At 36.9% G+C, this 16,028-nt stretch overlaps 1 protein-coding gene across 2 annotated transcripts; it reads left to right on the top strand.

Annotated features, from left to right (window-relative positions):
• The first annotated feature begins 9,127 nt into the window (after positions 1 to 9,127).
• Positions 9,128 to 13,351, top strand: LOC133317498 (F-box protein At2g32560-like). Of its 2 annotated transcripts, XM_061519364.1 has the most exons (6): positions 9,128 to 10,105; positions 10,190 to 10,637; positions 10,770 to 10,849; positions 11,029 to 11,207; positions 11,523 to 11,597; positions 12,802 to 13,351. In XM_061519364.1, the coding sequence occupies exons 1-6, from the start codon at positions 9,963 to 9,965 to the stop codon at positions 12,987 to 12,989; spliced, it is 1,113 nt and encodes a 370-aa protein (XP_061375348.1). In that variant the 5' UTR covers positions 9,128 to 9,962; the 3' UTR covers positions 12,990 to 13,351. The 2 variants fall into 2 exon arrangements, with proteins under 2 accessions (XP_061375348.1, XP_061375347.1); XM_061519363.1 differs by having other exon boundaries at positions 9,128 to 10,637.
• Positions 13,352 to 16,028: the final 2,677 nt, after the last annotated feature.

The raw sequence follows: 16,028 nt of genomic DNA, 5'->3' as shown, positions 1-16,028 counted from the left end.
CTGCAAGACCGATTTACTATGATTTTTACAAGTCAGGAGGTTTTGGAAAATACAATGAATTTTCGAGTGACTTGCGAGTTCAGTTTCGTGGGGCTATTCTTCTCCGATTCGCGTATAAATTATATGTACACAAAGCCCAGATGTCTAGTTTCTTAGTAGCAAAGAAAATTTTTGTAAATTTTTGTATTTGTATTTTTCATGATAATTTCAAGACAGACTGTTTTCAGGAAAATCAGAGTGGCGCAACGAAAGTTTTTTTTATTTTACTTGCTGTTTTATTTCTCAAAGTCAGTTTTCTAAGCAAGCCTTTCTAATTGATATTAATGAAAACGTGTTTACTGAAAAAGAAATTTTACTCATTAACAATTCGACTCTAATCCGCTTAGCAGACAACTCCCTTGGACGCGTACAGGGGAGGGTGTCACAGCAGAGCTCTCCAAGGTTCTGATTTACGATATCAGAAATTGGAAAAAGTAGCATTTTCTCTACTTATTTCAGCAAGGAGACTTCGGCCATACTTTCAAGGGCACACAAATAAAGTAAGAACAAATCAGCCCATTCAGCAGGTGCTCCACAAGCTATATTTGGTACGAAGGATGACGAATTGGGAAATTGAATTGTCCCAATTTAACATCGTATATGAAGCATGAAAGGCCATGAAATCCCAAGCTTTAGCTGATTTTGTCATGGAGCTCACCTTGGCTCATGAAGAAGACCTAGCTTCTCAAGATGTTTGGAAGGTTTATGTTGATGGCTCATCCAACACGAAGGGAAATGGAGCCAGGGTCATTATTGAAAGCCCGTAAGGGATATCAGTGGAGCATACTCTTTACTTGAATTTCCCGACTTCATACAATCAGATTGAATATGAGGCTTTTATTACTGGGCTTCAGCAAGCAAAAGAACTTAGGGCAAAAAAGGTTAAAGTATTTAATTATTCCTAGCTAATCACATCTCAGATTTGAGGCAGCTATCAAATGAAGGGGCCATTGATGGTTAAGTACCTGAACACAGCCAAGCAATTGATGGCTGAAATTCAAGAAGCAGAGGTGAGCCATATTCCCAGGAGTGAAAATAGCAGGGTCAACATCTTGTCAAAATTGGCAAGTACAAAGAAAGTGGGGAATTACAGAACGGTGATAGAGCAAAATATTCTAGAGCCAACGTGCATAATGGTGATTATGGCTATGGAAGATTAGAGATCACCAATTATAGCATATTTGTAAAGAGGTGTACTGCCTCCAGAAAGAAATGAAAGCAAGAAGTTGGTCCGAGATGCAACTTTATATGCCATCATCGAAGGTTGACTTTATAGAAAATGGTTACATTCTCCCTTGTTGAAGTGTTTAAACTTGAATGAAGCTGAATATGTTTTGTCCGAGATTCATGAAGGAATTAATGGCCAGCACATGGGAGCCAAGGCTCTAGCTAGGAAATCCTTCCGGACTGGATACTACTGGGTAATAATGGATGATGATGCAAAGGAGCATGTTAAGAAATGTGATCAATGCCAGAAACACGGCAGAATATTCTGAACCTAGCCATTTTTCTAAGAATTATTATATTTTTATTATAATTTTCGCAGCACTTTGCCGGTACGCGTTTTATACGTAGCCGGTATTAGTTCTGGCATCAACACTCATTATTCTTACTTCAAACTTGACACTCTTGATCTAGATATTTTACCAGGAATATTCATATACTTATTATAATTTTTCAAGATACTTCACCGGTACGCATTTATACCACGAAGCAGAACCGGTATTTGCACTTTTCATCTGAAAAGAGACTTTAAGCATTATTCGACCTTCTAAATATTTATCTTACCATAATTATGCATAATCTTTATCAAATCTATGCTCCGACATCGATAATCTTATTTAATTAGTTATTTAGCGATGCAGATTCTTACAGTCTTGTTGACCACAATATCGTTCTGTGCTCATATACATCAACTGAATGGGTAAAGAAGATGACATTGTTTTTCTTTGACCTTTAAAAATTAAACCATTGAGACCTTTAAATTGGCTACCATTGTGGTAAACAATTGCAAAATCTGTTTGAGAACTACAATTCATATTTACCATTGATTAGGATTTGGAGATGGGTTGAAATTTTTGCATAAAAATTCAAAGATCTAAAGGTCATGATAATTGTTTGATAAAGGTAAAAGTTTGAGATGGTAGGGTGAGAATTAAATTGTTAGGTTGAGAGGAAAATGAAAAATGAGTGGGAGAAAGTAATAAAAAATTTAATAAAGGAAATTGTGATCAAAGCCCTATTATAAGCCTATTACTGGCAATTACTTAAGTAATTATTAGTCAACGACCGATAAAACTAGGATAAATTTGTATATAGTTTAAAGAACAGGACAAATCAATATATTATTTTAACAAGGGGAAATGGTAATTGTTTTTGAAAAACATAAGCACAATAATCAATCACCCATATTATTAGTCCCAAGGAGGAGTTTGAATCCCCAAGAGAACTGTTATGAAGAGGAGAAGTGGAGCTCCAAGCTGGGTAAAGGACTTTGTTAATAATATTCATTAGGAACATAATTGATAGAGATAATACAATTGTATATAAGTGGTTACAGTGAGTGTATTAAAAGAGGAGTAAAAGGTTAATGGATTGATATAGTAGTTACTGATATAGCCATTGTAAACGTTGACCTAGCATGGGTTAGGACATTAATAGCTTGCTGTCATTGTAATAAAAGGACAACTGTTGTAATTGATACGATTCATTCAGCAAAATAAAAGAATGAAAGTTTTCTTTGTTCCTCATTCCGTTTCTCTTCCTCTGTTAAGGGTACAAACCCTTATCATTGGTGCTTTCATTCTCCATTAACTTCTGAAGATCGAAGATGCGAATCTAAGAGTTAGCAGAAGAATTGGGTTCTTTTCAAGCACGTGGGACCATAGTTTGGAGATGATTCAACAACATTTCGATGACCATCAAACCCAGCTCACGAGGATCAACGTTCAGCTACAACAGATCCATGCAGCGGTGGTTGGAGCGGAGAATCGAGGGGGTGAGAATGTTCCACCGCGAGTCAACAATGAATCTCTATGATCTAATTACCCCAGATTTGATCCTAATGACTCCAGAAATATGATGAAATCAATGAAAATGGATTTTCCCTGTTTTGATGGGAAAGATCTAACCAGTTGGATTTTTTGGGTGGAATTGTATTTCGGCTTGCAACAAATACCTGAGTCCCTCAAGGTTAAGTTGGCAGGCATGAAAATGGAGAGAACGGCAGGTCCATGGTTCCAGTGGCTATTTAGCGGAGGAACAATTCAATCTTGCGAGGATCTTAAACATGCAGTGAAGCAACGTTTTAGGGATACAACCTACACGAATTTAAGAGGCGTTTTATCCAAGTTGACTTAGGAAGGAGCCATCACTGAGTGCATTCAGAGTTTTGATGCTCTGATTAACCAGGTGACTAATTTTTCAGATGAAGTGTTAATGTGTTTTTTTGTTTCTGGGTTACAAGCAAAATTCAGAAGAGCTATACAATTACATTGGCCCACAACCCTGCATCAGGCTATGCAATTAGCCATCACTTACGAAGCCCATTTTACAGAGTTGCATTCGTCCCTTACCTCTACTACTAAGAAGTTTTTTCCCAAGCCAATTTCGGTTGTGGAACATAATCCACCGAATGAGGTAGTGCAACCAGTGAAACCATTCCTTCCAGCCTTACCTTAGAATGTTCCTATCAAAAAAAATTCGAATGAGTACTTACAGAAGTGTAGAGAGGCAGGACTTTGTTACACTTGTGATGAGAAGTGGACATCCAAGCATAGATGCAAGGCTAAGTTACTGATGATGGTAGGTGAGTTCGATAATGACGAAGAAGATTGAGATGAGCACATAGTATGGCAACCTGAGCAAAGGCAGCAAGAGTGTCACGATGCAGCTCTTCATTCTCTTGAGTGTGATTAGAATCCCAGAGCTTTACAATTCAAGGTTTCATTAAGGTTAGCTCTCATAATTTTGTACAAAAAAAATTAGCAGAGCAGATGGGCCTACCAATGGTCAGAATTTCCAAAATGCGAGTTTTTTTGGGCAATGGGGAATTTTCTGGTGTGTGAAAAAAAATGCCCTGCTGTTGTATTGAATATTCAAGGGTGTGACTTTAAGATTGATTTGTGGGTAATTGAATTGAGGAGTTTGGGAGTCATTCTGGGATAATGTGGTTGAGTTCTTTGGGAAGGGTAATTCACGATTACAGTGAGATTTCTATGGAGTTTAATTGGAATGGGAAGAGGGTCTTACTATGTGGTCAAGGAAGCAGGGAGGTGATGTTGCAACTTATGGGTAAATGTCTGTCCTTAGCAGTGGAGGATGCAGCATTGGTGGAGTCAAGGACCCTGTTGCCTGAGTTAGCAGCTTTGAAAGAAAAAATTCCTTTAGAAGTGTGGAATGTTTTGGTACACCATCAATCAGTTTTTCAATTACCACAAGGCTTACCTTTTTTGAGAGATTGTGATCATGCCATCCATCTAACTCCAGGCTCTAAACCAGTGAATGTGAAGCCATACAGGTACGGCCACAATCAAAAAGCAGAGATTGAAAGGCAGATGGCTGAATTGTTACAATCTGGCTTAATTAAAATAAGGCATATTCCATTTTCCTCACCTGTTTTGTTAGTCAAAAAATAGGATAATTCTTGGAGAATGTGCATAGACTATCGGGCTTTGAATTCTATCACTGTTAAGGATCGTTTTCCAATCCCGACAATTGATGAACTCCTTGATGAGTTAAAGGATGCTGTTGTGTTCTCAAAGCTGGATTTGAGGAGTGGATACCATCAAATAAGTCTGATTCCGGGGATACTCCTAAAACAACTTTCTGCACTCATGATGGCCACTATGAGTTCATGGTGATGCCGTTTGGCTTGACCAACGCTCCTTCTACCTTCCAATCTGCCATGAATCAAATGTTTCGACCTTATTTGAGAAGGTTCATTATAATTTTTTTTATGACATCTTAATATACAGTGGGTCATTCTTACAACATCCGGATCATATTCGGTTGACATTGGCTTGTTTACAGCAAAATCATTTCATGGTCAAGCTTAGCAAGTGTGGCTTTGCATTATCAAAAATAAACTATTTGGGGCACTTGGTTTCTGGAGAAGGAGTTAAGGCTAACCCAAGGAAGATAGAAGCAATGATGCAATGGCCTCAACCCAAGAACATTAAGCAATTGAGAGGGTTCATAAGTCTCACTAGTTACTATAGACGTTTTATTAGCCAATATGCTTCTCTGGCAGCTCCTCTTACTAACCTCTTGAAGACTTATGCGTTTGTATGGAGTGCTGATGCAGAGAAAGCCTTTTCATTGTTGAAAGAAACAATGTCCTCCACACCAATTTTATCCTTACAGGATTGTTTCTCACCCTTTATTACTGAAACAGATGCATCTTCATTTGGTATTGGTGCTGTGTTGTTGCAAAAAAATAAAACTATAGCTTTTTTCAGCAAGAAGTTGGGCCCTAGAATGAGAGCTGCTTCAACATATGTCAAGGAGCTTCTTGCTGTAACTGAGGCTGTTAAAAAATGGCGCCAGTATTTGTTGGGTTTTAGATTTATCAGTAGAACTGATCATAGAAGTCTAAAAGAGCTCCTTTCTCAAACTATCCAAACATTGGAGTAGCAAAAGTATGCCTACAAGCTGATGGGGTATGACTTCTCCATTGAATACAAATCAGGTATAATTAATATTGTGGCTGATTCTTTGTCTAGAAGAGATGAGGAAGATAATCCTGGTAAGTGCATATCCCTTGTTTCAGAAATTTCATTTAAAATTGTTGATCATATTAAGAAGGAGAACAATACAGATCCTGGATTGTTACTTATTCATTCGAATTGGAAAAAGGTGAATGCTCTGACTTGTGTATCTCTGTGAGGAATGGAATTTTATTCCAAAAAAATCATTTTTTCCTTAGCTCAAATTCTCAATTGCGGCAAGAATTACTGACTGAGGCTCATGCTACTCTATTGGGGGGCCATGCTGTTGACACGCACTCTTCTTCGTTTATCAGCCTCATTTTACTGGCCACAAATGAGGAGAGATATTACTCGGTTTATCTAAGAATGCTCTACCTGCCAAATTGTTAAGACAGCTACAACTCCTCCATTTGGGTTATTGCAGCCTTTGCCAACTCCAAATGGAGTCTTTGAAGACCTTAGTCTGGATTTTATAACTGGACTACCACTTTCCCGTGGCTTTTCTGTAATATTTGTAGTGGTAGATCGACTCACAAAATATGCATATTTTGGTGCATTAGCAAACTCGTATACAACAGCAAAGGTGGCATCATTGTTTGTGATATGGTGGTGAAACTTCATAGGTACCCAAAAACCATAGTCTCTGATAGGGACAGTGTGTTCCTGAGTCAGTTTTGGACTTTATTGTTTAAATTTAATGGAACAAAGCTGCATATAAGCACCGCATATCATCCTCAATCTTATGGACAATCGGAAGTTACAAATAGATATTTGGAACAATATCTCTGAGCTTTTTGTTCTGATGAGAATCACAAGTGGTCATTCTATTTGGGTTGGGCTGAATTGCATTATAATACAGCCCATCATTCTTCTATTGGCATGAGTCCCTTCCAAACATTATATGCAATAGCGGACCTACTTTTTTTTTAATGTCTGCACACTTAGAATAAAAGAATAAAGGAAAATTTTTTAAAGAAAATTTTAAATATATTAAAATACAAAAGAATATAAACAAAAAAGAAGAAAACTTTAACGTAATATAAAAAAGTAATCATGAGTCAATTAAACTGTTAAAATAGAACATTTTGGGTCCTCAACAAAAATTACATGCCTCAATTTAATCTCTTAGGAAAAAAAGTCTACTCGTGATCCCTCAGAATTCAAAAATAGACTCAGAAAATCAAAATTATGGTCTTTGAAATTCAAAAAGACCCACATCAATCCCTCAAAAGGACTAACATGGGTCTATTTTTGAATTTAAAGGGATCACAAGTCGACTTTTTAAAGAGATTAAATTGGGTCCTGTAATTTTTGTTGATGACTAAAATATATTTTATATATTTTATTCTCTTTTTTTCAAAAAATTTATGTGTTCACTTGCACACACTTGAACTCACATAGGTCCGCCACTGATTATATGGGAAGCTGCCAACAATGATTCTTTATTATCACCAGGGCTTGGTTAGAGTGGAAGCAGTGGATTAAACCTTAACTCATCGCAATGAATCATTGGCATAGTTTAAGAATCATTTGCAAGGAGCCCAAAATAGGATGAAGATGCAAGAAGATAAACACAAGAAGGACATCTCTTTTGCTGTGGGAGATTTAGTCCTAGTGAAACTTCAGCCCTACAGGCAGATTATAGTGGCAAAGAGGCAGAATCAAAAACTGGCAAAAGGTATTTTGGTCCCTTCCCTTTTACCAGAATTTTGAGCCCAATTGCTTACCAATTGCAGCTGCTAAATGGAGTAAAATACATCCCTCTTTCCGTGTATCAGTTTTGAAACCATTTAGGGGTGATCACCCTGATTTGGTTCCAACCTTACCTGCACTAAATCACGGCAATTGTCCTGTTCAAGAGCCCGTGGCTATTCTCATGTCTCGTAATGTTTCAGGCAAAAGTACACCTTGTACTCAATGGTTGATCCTGTGGTCTCATGCTTTACCAGAGGATGCCACTTGGGAGGATGAGGTTGACCTTAAATTGTATTACCCTCAATTGAACCTTGAGGACAAGGTTGCTTTGCAAGATGGGGGCAATGTTACAAAGAAGAGAAGTGGAGCTCCAAGCTGGGTAAAGGACTTTGTTATTAATATTCATTAGGAACATAATTGATAGAGATAATACAATTCTATATAAGTGGTTACAGTGAATGTATTAGAAGAGGAGTAGAAGGTTAATGGACTGATATAGTAGTTACCGATATAGCCATTGTAAACATTGACGTGGCATGGGTTAGGACATTAATAGCTTACTGTCATTGTAATAAGGAACACCGACCAAAATGTCACTGTTCACCAATTTTTTTACCTAAATGCCACGCGAACAGTGTTATTTTCCAATCTACCACGGGGTCAAGTTCGCTACCCGGTGTAGCGAACTCGGTTTGCTGACATGTCACATTTCTAGTGGATAACAAGTAACAAGTTAAAAAAAAAAGTATGAAGTTCGCTACATTGAGTAGCGACCCGTGTAGCGAACTTGGTGTCCACTAGAAACGTGACACGTCAGCAAATCGAGTTCGTTATACCGGCTAGCGAACTTGCCCCCTGGCAGATTGGAAAATAACATTGTTCGCGTGGCATTTAGATAAAAAACTTGGTAAATAGTAACATTTTAGTCATTATTCCTTGTAATAAAAGGACAACTGTTGTAATTGATACGATTCATTCACCAAAATAAAAGAATAAAAGTTTTCTTTGTTCCTCGTTCCGTTTCTCTTCCTCTGTTAAGGGTACAAACCCTTATCAAGAACCATTGTGATTAAAAATGAATAATTGTCTTGGCTCATAGTTAATCTTATAACCGAATCAAAAAATTAAAGTTTTGTGAAAATAATGGAAGGGATTCGTCTCAAAGAACTCGTTATAATTTGTATAAAAAGAAAAGTGAATAATTGTCACGTGTCTCGCAAAAAAAATATTTCTTTATCACATTTTTCACGGTATCCCAAGTTTGAACCCGACACTAATACTTAAGCTAATTATAGTTTATAAGAAACGTGTATCCAAAGTCATTGGCGGCTAGCCGGCTACCCACCAGATTTGATGTTAACGACTATTCATGCGTAATCCAAACATAGTTGTCTTTTTCCCTCCAACTTGCTAGAGAGAAAGAAACTGGGAAAGCTTACTTTAGTGAGAGAAAAAATTAATACAATAAAATTTTAATTAATTAATTATTATTGTTTATTTGGGTATATATATATATATATTTGGATAATTAGTTGTATCACAGAATCTGATAAGTAGAAATGTGTTTTGACATCCACAAAAATCCGAGTTCAACCTTAGCCGCCCATTGTTTTTTGTTGCGCAAGTAACTTAATTTTATTTTCCCATTCATTGCCCATCAGATGTTTGCTAAATTGTCTCAAAGACAAACTACAACAAAGCTGGAAATTCTTTGTATAGAGGGCATAATTGAGGTGCGGTGAAGAATTTGTTGGAGTGAGGAGGTGGGGGAGAGGACCTACCCACCACCCTTCAACATTCATCACCAATCCCTTTTGAATCTACCACAGGTTTATTCTATGCACAAATTATTCCCATAACAAGATTTATCATTCACTTACGCAGGAGATTTTGAGATTCTTGATATATGGGTCTTTGCATCTAGACTTATCTTCATCTTTTTTTTTTTCCTTTTTTTTTCTTCCTTTCTTGTCTTGCCAATCCAATTTTCAAGGTGTCAGAAAACCTGATTTCAGATCTTGGTGCCCCACCTCCATTAGCTTCCTGGACTCCCTCATAGGACCCATTATTACAAATTCAATCTTTCATTCAATAACAGCTGTTTACTTTGTCTGTACCTGGTTTGTGTTCCTTTTGATTGTAGGAGGCCAATGAGAGGGAGGAAACTGTTCCAAAGGTTCATCTTTTCTTTGTTACACATAATATTAATAATTTAACTGTGGTTCAAGCCGTCAAGTCAAGGCAATTTCCATACAAGTTCGTTGGTGTGGTTGCCTACCTTATTTATTCTGTTCAATCTTCGGTGTGAGGAGGCCCACCATTGGGTTTTTGGTGGGCTTTCTTTGAGCCAATAAAAACTCCATCTTTAAAAGGTGTTTGAAGATTCCAAATTTGCTTCCATTTGGATTAAATAGTGAGGTTTCATTTGGGGTTTTCATCTTATAAGCTATTGCCTTTCCACAATTGGTTACGCTATATGCCAAACTCAAATTTGACCCGTAAAATATTTCCCATATTCTAATGCTACTTTACTTCATTACTTGCCTCTCCTTCTTCCTGTTTTTGAAGTCTCTCCTCCTCAAACCACTTCCATCATGGGCAACTGAGATGAGGTTGCTTTCCCTTTTGTTTCGACAAGAGTTGTCTGTTAAAACAATCTCCAAGTTGTTTGGGAATCGCCTTTGGCTTGGTTTTCTTTGTCAAATTCCTGCAAGAATGTCTCTTGTGAGGAAGAGTCTGACTTCAAGAGTAGAGAACGTTGAAGAGAGCCAGGATTTAACAGTGTTGGACTTGCCTGAGCTTGCTTTGGAATGCATTCTTGAAAGGTTACCACCCTCTTCGCTATGTCAAATGGCTGGCGTTTGCCGTTCCTTGAGGGAAAGGTGTGTGAGTGATCACCTTTGGGAGAGGCACTTGAAGCAGAAATGGGGTAGAGTTATTAGTCCAGCTGCTTACAGGGAGTGGAAATGGCATATTGCTTCTAAAAGGAATTTTGGGGGTCTTAAACTTGGCAAGCAAAGGGGCTTGATGAGATTTGTCTCTCTTCGTTGGCCTTTTCCATGGATGAGATTAAAGGTTGATGCTAATAATAGCAGCAAGCAGAGGAGTTCTTTGCCTGTTGATTCGGTCATTAACTGGTATCTTGCTCTTGAGACTGGCAACTTCTGGTTCCCTGCTCAGGTCTATAACCGTGAGGTATATATGAACTCTTTTGTGCTTTTCTATTGAAAAATTATATCTACCATAATACCCACAAAAATTAAACCATTCAATGGAATTCAGTGGATTGCGTTTTCTCACCAGTTACATTTTTTGTTGTTGGTGTAGAATGGTCATGTTGGATTCATGTTATCTTGCTATGATGCTGAGCTTAGCTATGATCCACAAACCGATACCTTCCAAGCCAGGTAATTAAATTGGACATGATTCTAGGTGATCATATACTTATTGTGTCAAGTCATAGAGTCTATCTGTATTTATGTTCACATTGGTTATAGATTTGATTAACAAGTTTGAAGAGATTTTAAGGAAAATAAAATGAAAATCGGATCTCTTGTTCTAATTATTTATTAGTTGCCTATTACAGGTATCCTCCTCATGGAAGAAGAGCAGATGCTAGAGAGTGTGGCATCCCATGGGAAAGGCTAAGAGCACCGCCTGTTGATACTTCTCCCCATGATCTTCACATCTCTGATTGTTTAAATGATTTGCATCCGGGTGATCACATAGAGATTCAGTGGAGAAGAAACAAAGAATTTCCTTATGGTTTGTTCCTTTGTTCAAAATCTTGTTCTAATTCTACTTTTTTTCTTTCTTTCTATTTTTACATTAATTCTACTAATTACAATCTTGATTACGGATTTCCATTTTACCCTTGTGAAAAGATTCTGATACTTGATACCCTTGTGAAAAGATTCTGATACTTGAAAATCCATTTTTCTATAAAATCAATATTCTTCTACACGTAATCTCTTCTTGATTAATAAAAGAGGCTTTGTAGACTTCAAATTAGTAGTAAATGATTGGAATTATATTAACCTGAAACGAATTGCTGCTTGACGAGATGCACCTTTATGGCAGGTTGGTGGTATGGTTTTGTAGGCCACTTGGAATCATGTGATGGGAATGAAAATTATTGCCGTTGTCATAGTAGTGGTGAGTTAATATCATTTTCCTTTTGGATGATTGTTATTATCATTTATTACTTTTTCTTGGTTATATAGTTTATATCATTCATTTAATCAATTTTTTTCCACCCTTCTAGTATAATAGAATTATATTATGGGTGTGATTGTCTAGTGGATCAATGAAAGGATAATATGAGTTTGTGATTTGTTGAAAAAATGGTTGTGGGATTCAGATGAATCCTGTTTTTTTTTTTGAATAACTGAATCCTGTTTTCTTTGATACACTGAATATAGTGTATAAAAAATGGTGGCCAAAGAACGATAATGATTAGAAATGTGGAAGACAGAAAAATTGAGTGAAGGTTAAAGTTTGCTGTTTTATTGATTTAATTAGTTTTAGAATCAACCATTTTTATTATTATTATTTTTTGTATTGTGGAGTTTATAAAGCGAAAAAATTGATATGAATGTAAAGTTTACTTTAACAGACCAGACCAGACCACAAGTTTGGCTAGGTCTTTGTCCGGATTATAATATATCTAAACTGGACCACCTGCTATGCTATTTGGTTGGTTCCGAAGACATTCATGGCCAGTATGTCATCATTTCCACCAACACATTGATAAGTTGTGTCTTAGTGGATACATTTATGGCCAACTATGCTGAAGAATTCAATTTCTTTTGTAGGCTCTATTTCAATTTTAGTAGGAAACTTTTTGCAATGTGTGATTTATTTATTATAAGCGTCCAAACAGAATGACCCACTACCTCCTATGGTACCTCGTGTGACATTTTATTTAACATTCTCTTCACCGCAATAACAACCACCACAAAAGTAGGAATAATAATGAAAAATAGTTTTGAAACTTCTGCCACTTGACCTGGCAGAGGGAAGGTGTTTATAAAATATTGGGTTAGTTTCCTTTTGTTGAGAAGGGTAATTTTGTTTGCTATGAACCTTTTGAGGAATGAAATTTAACAAACTTATTCTCTTACATAAAATTCAGTTATGTATTTGTCTTTCACATGTTGTCTATATCTCATTCTTAGATGAATATTCTAAAGGCTGCCAACATGAAAACTGGCAGCACTACTAAAATGGTGAAGGACTACCCACTTTCCACAACTTCATTAGTGGTGGCATTAGCCTTGTTATATTTATATCCAATCCCTGAAAAGTGTTTGTTAATATTCAAACATAGTTTATTTGATGCTAAATGTGTTGGTTGCAGACACAGTGGTGCTAGAATTCAACCATTACACTCCGGGCTCACGATGGAGACAGACCAATGTCAGTAGAAAAGACCATAGGGAGGAGGGAAATGAGGCTGATGGCTTTTATGGGGGAATAAGAAAGATAACGAGTGAGGCTGAGATTTCCATTTGGAAACGCCTTTGGCCATCTGAAGTCTTGGACTAGTAGACACTGGATTTGATCAGATACTCCATTTAGCATGATTTCAAGATAGAAGCTTTGTTTTATCAACTGAAGCATTGTCAAGTTCTGCATTATATGGAAATATACAACTTGAAGTGGACTCTAGATATTTAGGCCAATCCGATTTTCTTTTCCACCCTTTAATTATCTCATTTTTTCATGAGAAAATATATGCATATTCAGTGGTTTCCCTCAATGTAAATTACTCCTCGTTTACACGCACAAATGATGTAGAATATTCATTCCACTATCTATAGAATCCAGCTGATAAACTCATTAGTTTTGAACTCACACAGCAATACAGCTTCCATCCAAATGAACGAAGATGTAGTTCAGGCATAATTTATGATCAAACAGTTCATTAGCAATATGCATAAAGGATGCTCATTCTCTTTGGCCACTGAATTTTCCTTCTGCTGTGATTTATGATTCAGGTATATATCCGCAGTGTCATTAATATTAGCCATTTTCTGTGTCGGGTAATCTTAGCCATATTAGCTTTGTGGGCTATTGTTTTAAAAAAGTTTTTAAGCAGACAAACAATGGCCTACAAAGTTCATGTGGCTAACATTAAATAGATGCAATGTTTTACTGTCTGAGTACCTAAAAACCTCTCATCTGGGTATAGTCATATTCAGTATACCATTCACTGATTTGTTTTCCCATTCATTTTAAAAACTACATGTAAGAATTCTCCTTAGGTCCAAGAGAGAAGATTGTTAGGGAAATTGATCTTCCAATGCATATTTCAAAAGAAAGGTACATACTCCATCAAATAAATTTCTGAACACAATGCTATAACAGGCTTACGAGCGGAAAGGATAAATCTCTTAATTAAAGAAAGAAAGAAAGAAAGAAAGTAGAGACAGGAATACTCTGAATGAATCTAAATAACTTAAATCTGCGTGACTTGGTTAACTAATTCTATGAGGACATCGTGGCTCAATAACTTCACATAGCTTCCCCTATAACCGAAGCAGAGAAAGAGTCTTGGCTTGTGACATGCCAAAGTCATTTTGGTCACTTCACATGCATCGTTGCCCCAGGTTTAAGGCCAAGTTTCCTCAAGAAGGCTGGCTTCACCAATGCTTCTAACTTGTGCTTAGCACTGACCTTACCAATGCGCGCACACCGGAGGAGAAACTTCATTATCTGATCTCTCTTCATTTTCCTTGCACAAAACCCACCTCTTCCAAGCTCATGCTGGGTAAGCAACGTACCTTTGGGCTCAAAGGGCTCATCATTGCCCACTCTCATCTGTTTTGGAAACACCAACCATTTGGGTTCAGATAGCAGCATATTTATGCTCCTTGGTGCTTTCTTCAATGGTTCTCTCTTCAATGGTGCCTCTACCGCTTCATCTAGCTTTGGTTCAAGGCCATGTTTTCCCTTTGGCTTTTTTTTTTTTTTTCTTCTTTGACCTTCTCCAAAGCTACCATGAATGGATCAAAATCATCATTCCACAAACTATGACTTGAAAATGGGAGCCTAAACACCAATCCTTGGGACCTTGCTGATGATGCAGTTGAGCTTTGGGTGCTCATTTTGTTGCCATTTTCATTGCAAAGAAGCATTGGAGGAAGTTTGAGGGGTGTTACCAGTGGCAGGACTTTACCATCACAAAATAGCTCATCAGCAAATGCCATATTGGGCAATGGATCCCCATTATGCCTTTGAAACCTTTGGCTTTGCTCTTGCATGTGACCAAATGAGTTAATCATCTGTTTGGCTTGTCTCAACGTTGAAACCACCAAGATTGAAATGTTGACTGGTTTCAAATTCAAACTCATCTAGATTGGAACTTGCATACTCATATGAGCTTGGAGTTATGGGCTGTGTCTCAAAACCAGATAGTGCACTTAATTTGAATCTGTTTGGATTAGTTGGTGCACTATAGAAGCACATCTCATAACTGCAGCTGTTTGCACTAGTGGGTGAACTAGTGTAGGAAAATCCATCAGAAAAAGAAATGTCCATTTGATTTGACCAAAAAACCTTGAGCTACACAAGGCAATGATAGACGGAACAGCAAAGTTTTATAGAAGTCAATGATAGGAAAGCTTGGAAAAGAGCTTTATTGTTGAGCTTGTTTTGCTCCTGAAATGAAGGGAAATTTGGATTTGTATGTATATATATATATATAAGGAGCCATGTTGTCCTCCAAAGCAATATTCAAAGCTCGACTGAAATTAAATAAATCACTCTTCTAAGAGTTGTCCTTTTGTGTTATGTCCCTTTCCATGTTGAATATACTATTGATGCATTTCATAACTGTGAAGTAAGTTGTTGTCTATGCCAAGCAAGTTATTTAATGATGCTTTTCCTGATTTTCATGACCCTCTTTTTGTCTCTTTTGTGATTTCTCTATAACAAATTTGAATTAAGAACCAAGCATTTTATTTATCTTTTGATGCTCTTCTTTGTGGTTTTCTCAGAATATATGCCAAATAATCACAATCATAATTGAGTAATCAAGCATCCAAGCATGATATCTTAGTCACGGAGAAAACTCCCTAATAGAATGGTTTGGTCTAGCAATTAAATACTTAATGTGTATTTGGTCATCGTGTCACATCGGTCAAGTTCAAGCCTATGTTATAACCATTTTGCCACATAGCACTTGAAGAAATGAATGTACTCGTGCTATCACCTTTTGACTCGAGTCTTTACTTTGTAACACCCCGTTTTAGAACCGGTTTGTTAACATTGTTTTATGATATTAAGCATATTTACAATCACATTGGTTCAATTAAGAATACGGATAAATTTTTACTTGAAAAACGTTGCTCATTTCCTTTATTTACAATATCGTAATTTAATCTACCAATTTCGTGATTATAACCGTGTGAAGATGCTGAACAACTAAAATTATGCTTAACATCATTTACTATATTTATTAGACTTAATTAGAGGGTCCCTATTACTTATTTCAAGTGATAATAGCTTTTTCTTAAAATTGGGGTTGGGGGCTTAAGCTCTCATTTTGGGTGCTTAAGCCCCCTCGGGCAGAGGATTTTTCAT

This window comes from Gastrolobium bilobum, unplaced genomic scaffold, assembly GCF_033153095.1.
Source record: "Gastrolobium bilobum isolate Gb01-03AN ecotype WA unplaced genomic scaffold, APGP_CSIRO_Gbil_v1 utg45184, whole genome shotgun sequence".
Taxonomy (NCBI): domain Eukaryota; kingdom Viridiplantae; phylum Streptophyta; class Magnoliopsida; order Fabales; family Fabaceae; genus Gastrolobium; species Gastrolobium bilobum.
This window is presented reverse-complemented; position numbering and strand designations above follow the sequence as displayed.

What these genes read in the sequence shown, in the direction of transcription:
- LOC133317498 (XM_061519363.1), top strand. Translation starts at nt 9,963, where the DNA reads ATGCTACTTTACTTCATTACTTGCCTCTCCTTCTTCCTGTTTTTGAAG. An exon ending in ACCGATACCTTCCAAGCCAG is followed by an intron (nt 10,850 to 11,028) that starts GTAATTAAATTG and finishes TGCCTATTACAG; the next exon opens with GTATCCTCCTCATGGAAGAA. An exon ending in TTGCCGTTGTCATAGTAGTG is followed by an intron (nt 11,598 to 12,801) that starts GTGAGTTAATAT and finishes TGTTGGTTGCAG; the next exon opens with ACACAGTGGTGCTAGAATTC.